The sequence below is a fragment of the Podarcis bocagei genome (assembly GCF_964188305.1).
Source record: "Podarcis bocagei genome assembly, chromosome: 7".
Taxonomy (NCBI): Eukaryota; Metazoa; Chordata; class Lepidosauria; order Squamata; family Lacertidae; genus Podarcis; species Podarcis bocagei.
This window is the reverse complement of record NC_138132.1, coordinates 77,708,160-77,721,967: the sequence shown is the minus strand read 5'-3', so window position 1 is coordinate 77,721,967 and position 13,808 is coordinate 77,708,160. Positions and strand designations below refer to the sequence as shown.

The 13,808-nt window shown below is 47.2% G+C and overlaps 1 protein-coding gene across 3 annotated transcripts in view; it reads left to right on the top strand.

The window, feature by feature from the left end:
• The first annotated feature begins 4,012 nt into the window (after positions 1 to 4,012).
• Positions 4,013 to 13,808, top strand: part of CLSTN1 (calsyntenin 1) — a 63,238-nt gene continuing 53,442 nt past the window's right edge. For 2 of the 3 annotated variants that reach the window (XM_081201467.1, XM_081201465.1), the window contains exon 1: positions 4,013 to 4,425. In XM_081201467.1, coding sequence (XP_081057593.1) covers positions 4,350 to 4,425 — 76 coding nt within the window. In that variant the 5' untranslated portion in view covers positions 4,013 to 4,349. The remainder of the gene's footprint in view (positions 4,426 to 13,808) is intronic. The other variant, XM_081201466.1, reaches the window with a different exon arrangement.

Sequence of the window (13,808 nt, the reverse complement as noted above, 5' to 3'; positions counted from 1 at the left end):
CTCAAGAACTTATGGTGGGCATAGGGTTGAGGACAAACACGTATTCATAAACATAAACGCACATCATAACTCAATAACACAGTATTCCCTCTGCCATTTTATTGTCACTACAACCCTGTGAGGAAGCTGAGAGGGAGCGAGTGACTCGTGATCAGTAGTCTACCCCTCCCTGAGCTGCAATTCCTAATATCCTTCACAATCTATACTCCCCAAGATTCATCCCAAGGTGTTTTTTTTGGGGGGGGGCTTTAAGTTTGTGGCATATATGCAAGTAACCCTTTTCAGCAGGGGTTGCGTTCCGCCGGGAAATTCTGCACAATGCAACGTGGGATGTCGCTGTGTGTGTCTTCCAATATTCCCTGCGATCCTTCACTAACCCAATAAAGAGTTTTGGAACGCATTTGTGATTTGCAATCAGCTGTCTCCTCTTCGGGCACCCCTGTGTGCACTTTTCACACACAAGCTGTGCTCAATGGAAAGTGCATCAGTTGCTATGTTCTATTCTGCCTCCCTCTCCCTTCCGCTCCTGCCTTTCAATCAAAGCAAACCCCAGTGGTCTTGCAAGGGCATGCAAAATGGATGGAGACATTGGAATTTCTTGTTGACAGTGCCCCTTCCTCTCCTTTCCAGATGATCTGCAAACGGGAGGAAATATTGCATCATCATCATCATTATTATTATTATTATTATTATTATTATTATTATTAACTACTTGACCTGCTGGAATGCAACACAACACAACTGAAATGTGAGGTTATTTCCAAGGAAAAGTGTCTCCTGCAACCTTGCTCTGAAAATGCAGAGATTTGCTCAAATATTTAATAGAGCCAAAGGTCTAGAAGGGGCGTTTTTCATCTTCTAGGTGGATGTGAGCAGTTTTGTTGTGGTTTCTCCCACAACCATTCTGGAACATGGAAAGTCAGTTGACTCCTAGTCAGACTGTTAGTCCATCTAGCTCAGAACTGTCTGCACTTGGCAGTGGCTCTCCCACTAAGTCCTGCTCACAGTAAACCCATTGAAAATAGCAAGGACCTCATTTTGTCATGCCTATTGATTTCAATGGGTCTACCCCAGGTAGATCTACAACTGTAATATTACGATCCTATATCCCTTTGAACTCAAGTGGGACTTCTGAGTAAGAACAAAGTGGTTTTAATGTGTTATAAGAAAAAAAAACCTGCTCCCTTTCCCTTATGGGGTATTCCGGAGCCCGTATAGAGTCCTTAAATGGGTTCCTTATTGGTAGGAGAAAACAGAGGCCAGCCAGAGTATATTGAGAAGCAAAGCGGCTAGTAAGCCTGATCTTTATGAAAGGAAACAGACAGTTGCAACAGGGTCCCCACTCACCACACGCAGGAGGGAGGAGAACCCTGAACAATGGTGGCAAGCCCTTATGTAGATTTTTGAAATTGCCCACCCTGTATCCCAAGACCACTCCTCTAAAACATCATACATACATACATCATCATACATACATCACAGAAGGAGCCGGTCTCCAGCAGGAATCCTGTCTGCCAGGATACCTTATAATGGTCACTGATTGCATTACCTGGGCACCCTGGCCATTCTTTTGTGATGGTAATGCTTTAATTCCTGAATCCAGGTCACAGGCTCACCCTATTCATACACAAATATGCCCTTAAGACAGGATTTGCAAGCAAGGAGGCAATGGGAAGGCTTTACCCATTTGACTCCCTTACTGCAGAGGAATATTTGAGGTCATTGGGAGAGTCAAAATGGCTCCAGGAGTGCTCTCCCATACTATCACATGGTTCATATGTTTAGGTATGTGTGCATTTAGGAATATTTGTTCTATATTTGAGACCTTTAAATTCTTATAACACATGCAAAGTCCCAAGTTTGGATTCCCAAATTCTCAGAAGCTCAGTTCCTTGGTTCTCCAGTTGGGGGGCAGCACTCATAGTGGGTTGTCTGCGACTAAAATCCTACTCAGAGTAGACCCATAGAAACTAATGGCCCTAAATTAGGCCATGCCCATCAGCGTCTCTCTTTCCCCCCGCGTTCCACGTTTTTATCGGCTATACAAAGATCGCAATTTCTTTGTAATTGTTGTAAGAATAATCATACACCTTCCTCCCGTCATTGGTGGTACAGATTGGCTACATGCCATTAACTTCAATGAGTCTACTCTGAGCAGGACTAGCATCAGATAGATGCAAGCCCACTTTAATGTAAGAAGGGGTTGAGGCAGGGTGAATGCCTCTTTTTAAAGCAACAACAACCCTGCAGAGCCTGCTGGGTCAGGCTGGCGGTCCTGTTCTCACAGTGGCCACCCATATTATGCCTGTGGGGAACTAGCAACTGGGACCCAGAGCACCCTCCCTTCTTGCAGCTTCCAGCAACTGGTATTCAGAAGCTCAACTGCCTCCAGCTGTGGGGGCAGAGCTTAGCCACTGCAGCTATCAGCCATCAATAACCTCACCCCCCACATAGCTGTCAACCTTCCCTTTTTGCAGGAAATTCCCTTATGTGAGTGCCTGGAGGCGGTTGGAAAATGGATGGCAGCTAACAGATTGAGGTTGAATCCTGACAAGACAGAAGTACTGTTTTGGGGGGACAGGGGGTGGGCAAGTGTGGGGGACTCCCTGGTCCTGAATGGGGTAACTGTGCCCCTGAAGGACCAGGTGTGCAGCTTGGGAGTCATTTTGGACTCACAGCTGTCCATGGAGGTGCAGGTTAATTCTGTGCCCAGGGCGGCTGTCTACCAGCTCCACCTGGTATGCAGGCTGAGACCCTACCTGCCTGTGGACTGTCTTGCCAGAGTGGTGCATGCTCTAGTTATCTCCTGCTTGGACTACTGCAATGCGCTCTACGTGGGGCTACCTTTGAAGGTGACCCGGAAACTGCAATTAATCCTGAATGCAGCAGCTAGACTGGTGACTGGGAGTGGCCGCCAGGACCACATAACACCGGTCCTGAGATATCTGCATTGGCTCCCAGTACCTTTCCGAGCACAATTCAAAGTGTTGGTGCTGACCTTTAAAGCCCTAAACGGACGTGGTCCTGTATACCTGAAGGAGCGTCTCCACCCCCATTGTTCAGCCCGGACACTGAGATCCAGTGCTGAGGGCCTTCTGGCAGTTCCCTCATTGCGAGAAGTGAGGTTACAGGGAACCAGACAGAGGGCCTTCTTGGTAGTGGCGCCCACCCTGTGGAACGCCCTCCCTTCTGATGTGAAGGAAATAAGCAGCTATCTTCTCTTTAAAAGACATCTGAAGGCAGCCCTGTTTAGGGAAGTTTTTAATATTTAATGCTGTATTGTTTTTAACACTTGATTGGAAGCCACCCAGAGTGGCTGGGGAGGCTCGGCCAGATGGGCGGGGTATAAATAATAAGTTGTTGTTGTTGTTATATTCCCCCTGCTTCCTGCTGCTATGCCGGATTGTTAGGTATCCCGTAGTAGACTGTCCCCGGGACAGGTGAGGCTGCTGATCCCCTATTTTTGAGGCTGCTGATCCCTTATTGTCAAATCTGAAAGCTGACAGCTATGACCCCCCCATGAATTCTCTTCTAAAGTTATTGGTTCAGGTGGCCAACGGCCATCACAGCCTCCTGCTGCAGATAGTTCCGCAGTTCAGCTCCACGCCTTTTTTTTTTTTTTTTGCTTTTCACCTGCACCTGAGATCTCCCAGCAAAATGATTCATCCAGTCATGGAAATGTAGAGCTGGAAGGGAGCTCCACGTTGGGCCCAGAGATTGCTGCATTGCAGGGGGTTGGAATGGATGACCCACAGGATCCTTTCCAACGCTACAAACCCACGATTCTATTTTCCTCCTCCAGCGCGCGTGTGTGTGTTGAATCACGGTTTCTCCTACCATTCCCCTCTCCCCGGCTTAGGCTCCTTCGGCCTCTGCCTTTCCTCCCCCCCCCCACTCCGCCCGATGGTATCTCCTCCCCCTCCGCCTCACCACCCTCCTTTCCCCTCCCAGTTGGTTCCTTCCCCCGCTCCGTCGCCTGGCAACCGGTGCGGGAGGGAGCGGCGAAAGGGAGCGGAGCGGGCCGCCATCTTAGTTCGCAAGCCAGCGGAGCCAGCGCCGGGCTGAGGAGGAGGAAGAGAAGACGCGGCGGCTAGGCTGGGCTGAGAGGAACGGCTGCCTCTCCTCCCTTCCCTTTTATTTTCCGCCCCCGGACGCCCCCCTTTTTATTTATTACTACCGTTGCTATTATTTATTAATGTGTCGTTATTAGTATCGCTAATACCCGCCCGCCCCGTTTCCTTTAGCCCTTTTTTTTTGCCCTCCCCCTCAACAGGGGGTCGGTCGGGGGGCGCCGGGGAGGAGAAGGAGGAGGAGGCGAGGCGGAGAAGCGCCTTCCCGGCCTAGCAGAGATGCTGCCCTCCCGGCTGGTGCCCGCCTGCCTCCTCCTGGCTGCGCTGCTCTGCGGACGGGTCCGCGCTGCCCGAGGTGAGCCAGGAGGCGAAGGGGAGGGTGGGGGAGGAAAACAACAATTAATATTGTGTGTGTGTGTGTGTGTGTGTGTGTGTGTGAGATAAATTTTTAAAAAATAGGTTGGGGTGTCCAGGTCTCCAGCCACCCCACCCCACCCGGTTAGTGCAGTAGGAGGATAACCCCTTAGCGTTGCACTTAACTGATAGCACCTTAGGCACGCCAAGGAGACCTTCGTAACAGTGCTTGCGTTTTCCCTTTTTATTGCAGAAATGTCTATCCATACGCATATGTAGATAGACTCGTATGTGTGTTTGTGCGCGCGTTTTCTGTATACGGATAGATACAGGTATGCGTGCTTTTATGCACGCATGTATATGTGCATATAAAGATTTGCATTGCCCTAATATAGACAGCTGTGACATTGCAATGATGATGATGATGATAATAACGTAGCATTGGTATGGAAAGGATCAATAAGGACGACGAAGGTGATGCTGCTGCTTCGTTTGTTGTGCCTGCGCTGCGATTGCATTGCTCTTTAGAACCTACTGTGGGGTCACTTACCGCGCTGTGCAATATCGTGATTTGTTGGCTTGTTTGTTTTATTGGTGGTGGTGGTTTATTCACGTGTTGTGTTTTGCTGTATTTGCGTTAGGAGAGCCGCCTTGAAACAGTACTGGGCCCCTTTTTGTGCACATGCGATATTGTAATTATTTGTTAGCCTCATTTTGTATTCCTAATGGGAAGATGTCTGTTTAACCGTGTTGGGATGCTTATTGCAGCGCACAATATGATAATAGCGGGTGGCATTTCACATTAGTCCGACTTGGAGTAGACCCGTTGAAGTTAGTGAACATGGGCAATTTAGGTTCATTAATTTCTCCTAAGAGTGTACCCTCTGTGAATATCACCCAGTGTTCTTATTTATTAGTTCTTGCTGCATTTGTATTAGGAGATATTTTTTAAGGGTCCTTTTCTGTAAAGTGCAGTTGTCTGACAGTGCATAGTATAAATATTGCATGATTTGATAATGTTATATATTTTTATTATTGTAGTATGCTTTCATAGGTGTGTATGCGTTTAAGATGGATATTCATCCTAAGCCCCAAGGAAGTCAGTGCAATGTTCTTCTGAGTGGATATGTATAGGATTAGGTGTGTAATATATAATATCTGATGTAATACTGTATGTATAAATACAATGGTTGTATGTATGTATGTATGTATGTATATGAATGTACAAGTTAATATTGCAGCCATTAATATAAGGATATTTTAATATTGCTTTGTTTAGTAGTGATATAGGCACTATTGCATATTCATACTTTTATATGTAATCTTCCACAGCTGTTTAATAATAGAAATATATTAATAAAATGAATAATTTATAAAGTATATATTTAAAGTACTTAGGTTCCACTCTTCAGCCAGAAAACTATTAATACCTAATAGAGTATAGTGCTTAATATTGCATTGTTTGATAATGCAATATTTTATCCTTGTACTTATATTGTCCATTATAATACAGTGCATCATTAATAGTCCCTGATTAACAAGGATATTATAACATTCCATTATTTAATAAATGATGTAACCCTACTGTACTACATCCCTCCTTATATGAAGAATATAGCATTGTTGTTTCATAATACACCTAATACTCTCTTTTCCATACATGCACTCACTTTCTTGTATTTTTTGGGGGTGTGTGTGGATTTGATTCCCTTTCCACTTCATCCCATCTTCCCCACCTCATAGCAACACCTCCTCCCCTCTATGCAGAATACCTCCCCTCTTTTTAACATAGCACTTACATAGGAAACACCAACATGCCATTAGCAGTAAATCTCTCCACCCCAATATTTGTCTATTTCACTCCCTTAAGCACGCATAGATACACAAACTTCCTAAACCCACAAATACCTTTTTCATACAGACACTTGCCAGTTTCTTTTACTCTTCCCCTTTCTAAAGCACTCTCCCAGACCCCCAAACCAGCACCTTCCTACGCACAGGATACTTACCTTATACTGCCCACCCCACTTCAGGGATCTAAGTATGGCTTGGCAAACATGCATTTGTCAGCCTGTCCTTTTGAAGCTGTTTCCTGTAGCTTTCCTCTTAGGGGGCCTGTACTTCCTGCATCTCTGCCCCCCCAATGTTTGCCTCCCCACTGTGCTTATTAATTATTAGTATTCTGTCCACCACCCTACGCTCTTACATTCAAATGTACTTTCTGGACCACCATTGGCCTTTCCACATTCTGTATAAAAGCTATTCTCTGCCTTCTCTATTCTTCCTTCCTCTCCCTTGGTTTTAAACCATCTCAGAAAGGCACATGTGTTTGAAGGATTCAGATTCCGGACCCTGCCAAAGGAATTGTTTCCCTCCATATATCTGACTTTGGAGGTGTGGAGTCCTTCATGCAAGGGCATCTTTTGATAAGAGGTGGGGGGCTTAAGAAGATCGCTCCTCCTACCTTTTCACTCTTTTAAGAGGATACATCTTTCTAGTGTGTGGGGGCACTATTTCCCCCCTCAGGAAAGGGGATGATGGATAGCATTCCTCACTCTGTAGTTTTACAATTTAATCGCCTGTGCCCATGAATCTATCTCTGAGGTTAAGTCCATCTATCACTCTTTTCTCCAGTGATGCCTCTTTTATACCACCCTATGCCATTCCCCCTCCTGCATTCCTGTATGTTGAGCTCCTTTCCCCTATAGGGATTTAACAAGGCTTAATCACGTCCCCAAATCATATGCTCTGTGTATCTGGATCAGAGTGCAAATGGGGAAGGAAATAGCAGTGTCCTTGGTGGTGATGGGCTTCTTATCCCTTCAAGTCTATATGGTGCCGTATGGAACAGATGGAGGAAGCTTATGTATCGGTTCTAGAAGGTGACAGAAAGGTGCCCCCTATATATGCTGTCCTACAGGGTCGGGGAGAATGTTTACACATTGCCCGCAGTGCCCCCCTCCCTCTTGCTTTGTTTTGCTTTGGTATAATCCCCTCCCTCCTTTTTCCGGCAGTGAGGAAAAAATTCCATAGGGCAACCTGATCATGTTGGAGATGGAAAGAAAACCTGCTTACTCCCCAGATAGAGAGACTGCCAGTGTTTTTATCTGGCGGGTGATTCTGGCTGCCCAGGCTGTGTCCTCCGCTGCCCACTTTGGCTCATAATCTGGGTTAGCAGGGAGGAATGGAATGTGGGGGCTATAATGGCACTGCTTGTGAGTGGGGGGAGGGAGTCCGCAGCAGCTCTCTGCGGGCACACACTTTCTTTGTTTTTGTCATGCAAATCATTTCTCTCACACTCTGTAAATTATTTCCCAACTAGACTTCTGTTTGTCCCTTTGATGATAAGAGACAGCGTTGTTGCTTGTGGCAAGGCAAGGTTAAACTGGACCAATCTGATGAGATTAACAATGGTGTAAATACTGTCTGTCTCTAGGCTTGCAAAAAGCTCTTTTTCTGTTGAGAGTATGACCCCCCCCATTCCAAGCAGCGATGGTATTTTAGATGGTGGAATTGGTTTTTTGACCGTCAGCTGTGAATAGATGCAGAGAATTGGACACCTTACTGAATCTCTGGGAACCTTAAACCGCTGCAATTTCATTGAGAGTGCTTTCTGTCATTTACAGCAAACACAATCCCTTCTCACACCTTTCTAGCTGTTTAACCTTTTGCAGCTCTTCTGTTATCGCTGGGCCTTGAGCTGGGAAGTAAGGACGCATTGCAGATTGTGTTTCTGGGGTTGCAAATGTTTCTTTCCCTAAATGTGGAGCCGGAGCTCCCCCCAATCATATTGTGAGATGGCTTAATTGCTGTTTAAAACATGTGCCGTTTAAAATGTTTTTATAGACATCTATTTCACTAAGTCCTACTCAGAGTAGACCCATTGAAGTTTAACTTAGTCATGTCTAAATTTCAATGGGTCTACACTGAGTAGGACTAACATGGGACACAACCCATTTGACTTCAAACTGATTTATTTTTAAGGTGGTACAGGTGATGTTGGGGTATTTTGCTAATAAAAACTGAACCTTTCAATCATCTGTGGAAATGTTTAGTTTTCATCCCAATGGATTCACAACTGTGCTTGTCTCTTCAATTTCATTCACTGTAGCTATTTCCAGAGGGTTGGTGTGTTGCAACGTAACAACAACACAGTAAAGTCTTCCGACTTCTTGAAGACATAACATGTTTATTACCATGCAAGTTTTCTATTGGATCAGTGGACTCCAGTCCACAAAAGTTTATGGCACAATAAACATGTTGGTCTTTATGGTGCTTCCTGTTCTTCATATTTAAGAACATAGGAAGCTGACTAATACTGAACAGGACCACTGGTCCATCTAGCTCAGTCTCCTCTATTCCAGGCTTCCTCAAACTCGGCCCTCCAGATGTTTTGAGACTACAATTCCCATCATCCCTGACCACTGGTCCTTTTAACTAGGGAATTGTAGGCCAAAAACATCTGGAGGGCCAAGTTTGAGGAAGCCTGCTCTATTCTGACTGGCAGCAGCTTTTCACGGTTTCAGACAAGGGCACATTTCCAGCCCTACCTGAAGTTGCTGCAGATTGAACCTGAGGCCTTCTGCATGCAAAGAAGTTGCTACACTAGTGAGCTATGCCTCCTTCCTTAAAAAGCAAGATTTTAGTCCCCATAGTTTTGAATTAAAGGGCTTATTTTAAAAAGGCACGCAAGAAGCTGCCTAATACTGAGTCAGATCATTGGTCCTTCTAGCTCAGTAATGTCTACTCCGCACTGACTGGCAGCCACTCTCTGCAGTGTTTTTGGACAAGGGGAGTTTCCCAGTCCTGTCTGGAGATGCCATTGAGGAGCGAACCTGGGACTTTCTGCATGCAAAGCTCTGTCACTGAACTATGGTACTCTATTCAACGGGCAACACTTCCTCCTGTGACAGTCTTCTGAATGTTTAATTAATGATGCTTTGGAATTATGGTGCTGGAGGAGACTCTTGAGAGTCCCATGGACTGCAAGAAGATCAAACCTATCCATTCTGAAGGAAATCAGCCCTGAGTGCTCACTGGAAGGACAGATCCTGAAGCTGAGGCTCCAATACTTTGGCCACCTCATGAGAAGAGAAGACTCCCTGGAAAAGACCCTGATGTTGGGAAAGATTGAGGGCACAAGGAGAAGGGGACGACAGAGGATGAGATGATTGGACAGTGTTCTCGAAGCTACTAACATGAGTTTGACCAAACTGCAGGAGGCAGTGGAAGACAGGAGTGCCTGTCGTGCTCTGCTCTTTGGGGTCATGAAGAGTTGGACACAACTAAATGACTAAACAACAACATCATCTTTTGTGCAGCTGCACTAGAACCCTGTCTTGCTTTAAAGGTTATTGCTAGAATAAATATGAAGACAAATTCCAGAAAAGCAGTTATGTTAGAGTATGTGCACGTGCATGCGTGTATGTGACAGCGAGAAGACAAAAAAGCCTGGGACTGATGAGAAATGACCTTAGGTTGAGCATCCTTATGCCAGAAGGACTCTCTCTAATAATGTTATATGCGCATGATCACTCATACCGTGTTAATTTGGAATAACATGGACAAGTAAACAGCCACTGGAAATCACCAACAATTTCCTACTGATAACTAGGTGGGAAAGCTTTAGTAAGGGAGTGGGGAAGTTTAGTACTGCCCCATTGCATATTGATTTATGCAATGGGTTGCCAACACAGCGCTTAAAGGTAAAGGTACCCCTGCCCGTACGGGCCAGTCTCGACAGACTCTAGGGTTGTGCGCTCATCTCACTCTATAGGAGCGCACCCCGCCGCGGGGATTCGAACCGCCGACCATGCAATCGGCAAGTCCTAGGCGCTGAGGTTTTACCCACAGCACCACCCGCGTCCACAACACAGCGCTTATGGGTGCATAATTGCCCAGAAAGGCCTTCCTTGGCACCCATGGGCTCTTGTCCTCTCATACCTCCCCTCTCTGAAATTAAACTTGAAAGGAGCGTTCCATAGTAGCCAATGGAAAACTGCATCAAGCCTATTTTCTTTGCTAGTATGGGTTTATTGTGGACCAGTAAACTTCTTGGATTTATTTGCAACTCTGGGACAACCGCTGTCCCCTTGCTATATTCTTAAAACAATTTTACAGCTCAGTTCTGTGCAAGTTTTCACCCCTAGCAATATGCTTAGACAAATATGTAAAGATGAATGTCCTGTGATTTGCTATTAGTGTTGTATTCTGTATAGGAGAGTTGATTGAGATGAACAGTGTATCACAAATGACTAGCAATAGGTATATGTGGGCAACAGTGCTAGGATTGTGTGATCTTTTTGCCAGCCTTATTGCTCATCTGTAGATAATGTACCTTGAAGCTACATTGTCCTATATCTGGCTTTTTTTTGCTTGTTTGGTTCAAATTTCCAAAAATGTGATTTGGGAGTTATTTTGCTGTTAAAATGTAAATGTTTCTTTTCCTATGGCTGATTTTATATATACTTGAAATAGGGCACAGTTGCTGAGTTTTTATAGCCTGACTTTAAATGTGGCCAGATGGCAGTTGCCTTTCTCAATTGGCTGTGCTATTTATTGCGAACCCGGAAGTGATGGAAGCGCTATTGCTGCAAAGAGATTCAAGGCTGTGCAAGGATTTTCTTTGGTGACAGTCTCTGGTTTCCCATTTAGCATAGTGTGGTTTATCACTGTTTTCATATGGCTGCCATCATCTGGAAAGGCTCTTAATATTTCAGAAGGATATTTTGGAAGGGCTGTAGCTCAGTGGTAGAGCAGAAGATCCCACATTCAATCCTTGGCATCTCCCAAGTTGCGCAGGGAGAGAACACTGCCTGAAACCCTGGAGAGCCACTGCCTGTCAGTGTAGGCAATACTGAGCCAGATGGACCAAGGCTGTGACTCGGTAGAAGGCAGCTACTTATGCTTTTCCTAGATGTCTGGTTTTGGAGGTTTACTTGGCTTATTTAAAGCCGAACAGATTAATTCATATTCTTGTATGAATGCAGGCCTTTGTTTCTATGGTCAGAGGCAATGATGCTTCTGAATATCAGTTTCTGGTAACCACAAGAGGGGAGAGGGCTCTTGTGTTCAGGTCCTGCTTGCGGGTTTCCAAAAGGGCATCTTATTGGCCTCTGTAAGAACAGGCTGATGAACTAGATGGGCCCTTGGCCTGACCCAGCAGTGGTATCCACATATATTTATAGCTATGTCCAGGATGCAATGGAGAGCTGGAGGCTTGGAAATGTGTGTGTTGCTTTTCAATCCTAGGAACTAACTTACCGTATTTTTCGCACCATAGGACGCACTTTTTCCCTCCTAAAAAGCAAGGGAAAATGTGTGTGCGTCCTATGGAGCGAATGCAGGGGGGAGGCAGGCGGGAAAAGCCCTCAAGAGCCGCACGCAAGCTTCGTGCGCTCTTGCGGGCTTTTCTCTAGGAGGGAGAAGGGAGTGACTGGCTGCAGCAGTCCCTTCTCCCTCCTGGGGGAAAAGCCCCCAAGAGCGGCACCCTCTTTAAAGGCTGCGCGGCTCCTGCAGGCTTTTCTACGAGGTGGGGGAATCCCCCCACCTCCCAGAAAAGCCAGGAGAAGCCGCGCAGCCCCTTTAAAGCAGATTCCCTCCTCCCGGGCTCCCTTTGAAGCGGCAATGTGGGAGGGGAGCAGCTTACACTCGTGTAAGCAGCTCCTCTCCCACTTTCCTGCTTCAAAGCAACCACGGAGGAGGGAAAGAGGGGACCCATGGATCCTCTTCGCTGCTCGAGGCTGCAGCAGATTCCCTCCTCCCGGGCTCCCTTTGAAGCAGCAAAGTGGGAGGGGAGCAGCTTACACTCGTGTAAGCAGCTCCTCTCCCACTTTCGGATTCCTCCTCCGTAATTGCTTTGAAGCAGGAAAGTGGGAGGGGGGCAGTTTACACTCGTGTAAGCAGCTCCTCTCCCACTTTCCTGCTTCAAAACAACCACGGAGGAAGGAAAGAGGGGACCCATGGATCCTCTTCGCTGCTGGAGGCTGCAGCAGATTCCCTCCTCCCGGGCTCCCTTTGAAGGAGCAAAGTGGGAGGGGAGCAGCTTACACTCGTGTAAGCAGCTCCTCTCCCACTTTCCTGCTTCAAAGCAACCACGGAGGAGGGAAAGAGGGGACCCATGGATCCTCTTCGCTGCTCGAGGCTGCAGCAGATTCCCTCCTCCCGGGCTCCCTTTGAAGCAGCAAAGTGGGAGGGGAGCAGCTTACACTCGTGTAAGCAGCTCCTCTCCCACTTTCGGATTCCTCCTCCGTAATTGCTTTGAAGCAGGAAAGTGGGAGGGGGGCAGTTTACACTCGTGTAAGCAGCTCCTCTCCCACTTTCCTGCTTCAAAACAACCACGGAGGAAGGAAAGAGGGGACCCATGGATCCTCTTCGCTGCTGGAGGCTGCAGCAGATTCCCTCCTCCCGGGCTCCCTTTGAAGGAGCAAAGTGGGAGGGGAGCAGCTTACACTCGTGTAAGCAGCTCCTCTCCCACTTTCCTCCTTCAAAGCAACCACGGAGGAGGGAAGGAAGGGGACCATGGATCCTCCCCTGCTGGAGGCTTCAGCGGATTCCCTCCTCCGTGATTGCTTTGAAGCAGCAAAGTGGGAGGGGAGCAGCTTACACTCGTGTAAGCAGCTCCTCTCCCACTTTCCTCCTTCAGAGCAAACACGGAGGAGGGAAGGAAGGGGACCATGGATCCTCCCCTGCTGGAGGCTTCAGCGGATTCCCTCCTCCGTGATTGCTTTGAAGCAGCAAAGTGGGAGGGGAGCAGCTTACACTCGTGTAAGCAGCTCCTCTCCCACTTTCCTCCTTCAAAGCAACTACGGAGGAGAGAAGGAAGGGGACCATGGATCCTCCCCTGCTGGAGGCTTCAGCGGATTCCCTCCTCCGTGATTGCTTTGAAGCGGCAATGTGGGAGGGGAGCAGCTTACACTCGTGTAAGCAGCTCCTCTCCCACTTTCCTGCTTCAAAGCAACTACGGAGGAGAGAAGGAAGGGGACCATGGATCCTCCGCTGCTCACGGCTTCAGCGGATTCCTCCTCCTTGATTGCTGGGAGTTTCTCTGGGCAGGAATTCCCTCAGCTTAAGTGGGGTGGGGGAAGTGTGGCAGGTAGGGGGGTACTGAGAGACATGTCTCTCAGATGAAAATTGGGAGTGGGCATTGTGTGAAGTGGCTGTGGATCTCCTGCCGCAGAACTGTAGGACTGTATAGAGTTGGGAGGGCCACCCAAGGGTCATCTAGCCCAGCCCCCTCACAATGTAGGAATCACAGCTAAAGAACGCCAGACAGATGGTCCCCCAACCGCTGCTTAAAAGCCTCCAGTGGTGGAGACCCCAAACACCTTCCAAGGTCATAGAATTGCAGGGTTGGAAGGGAACCCCAGGAGTCATCTAGTCCAG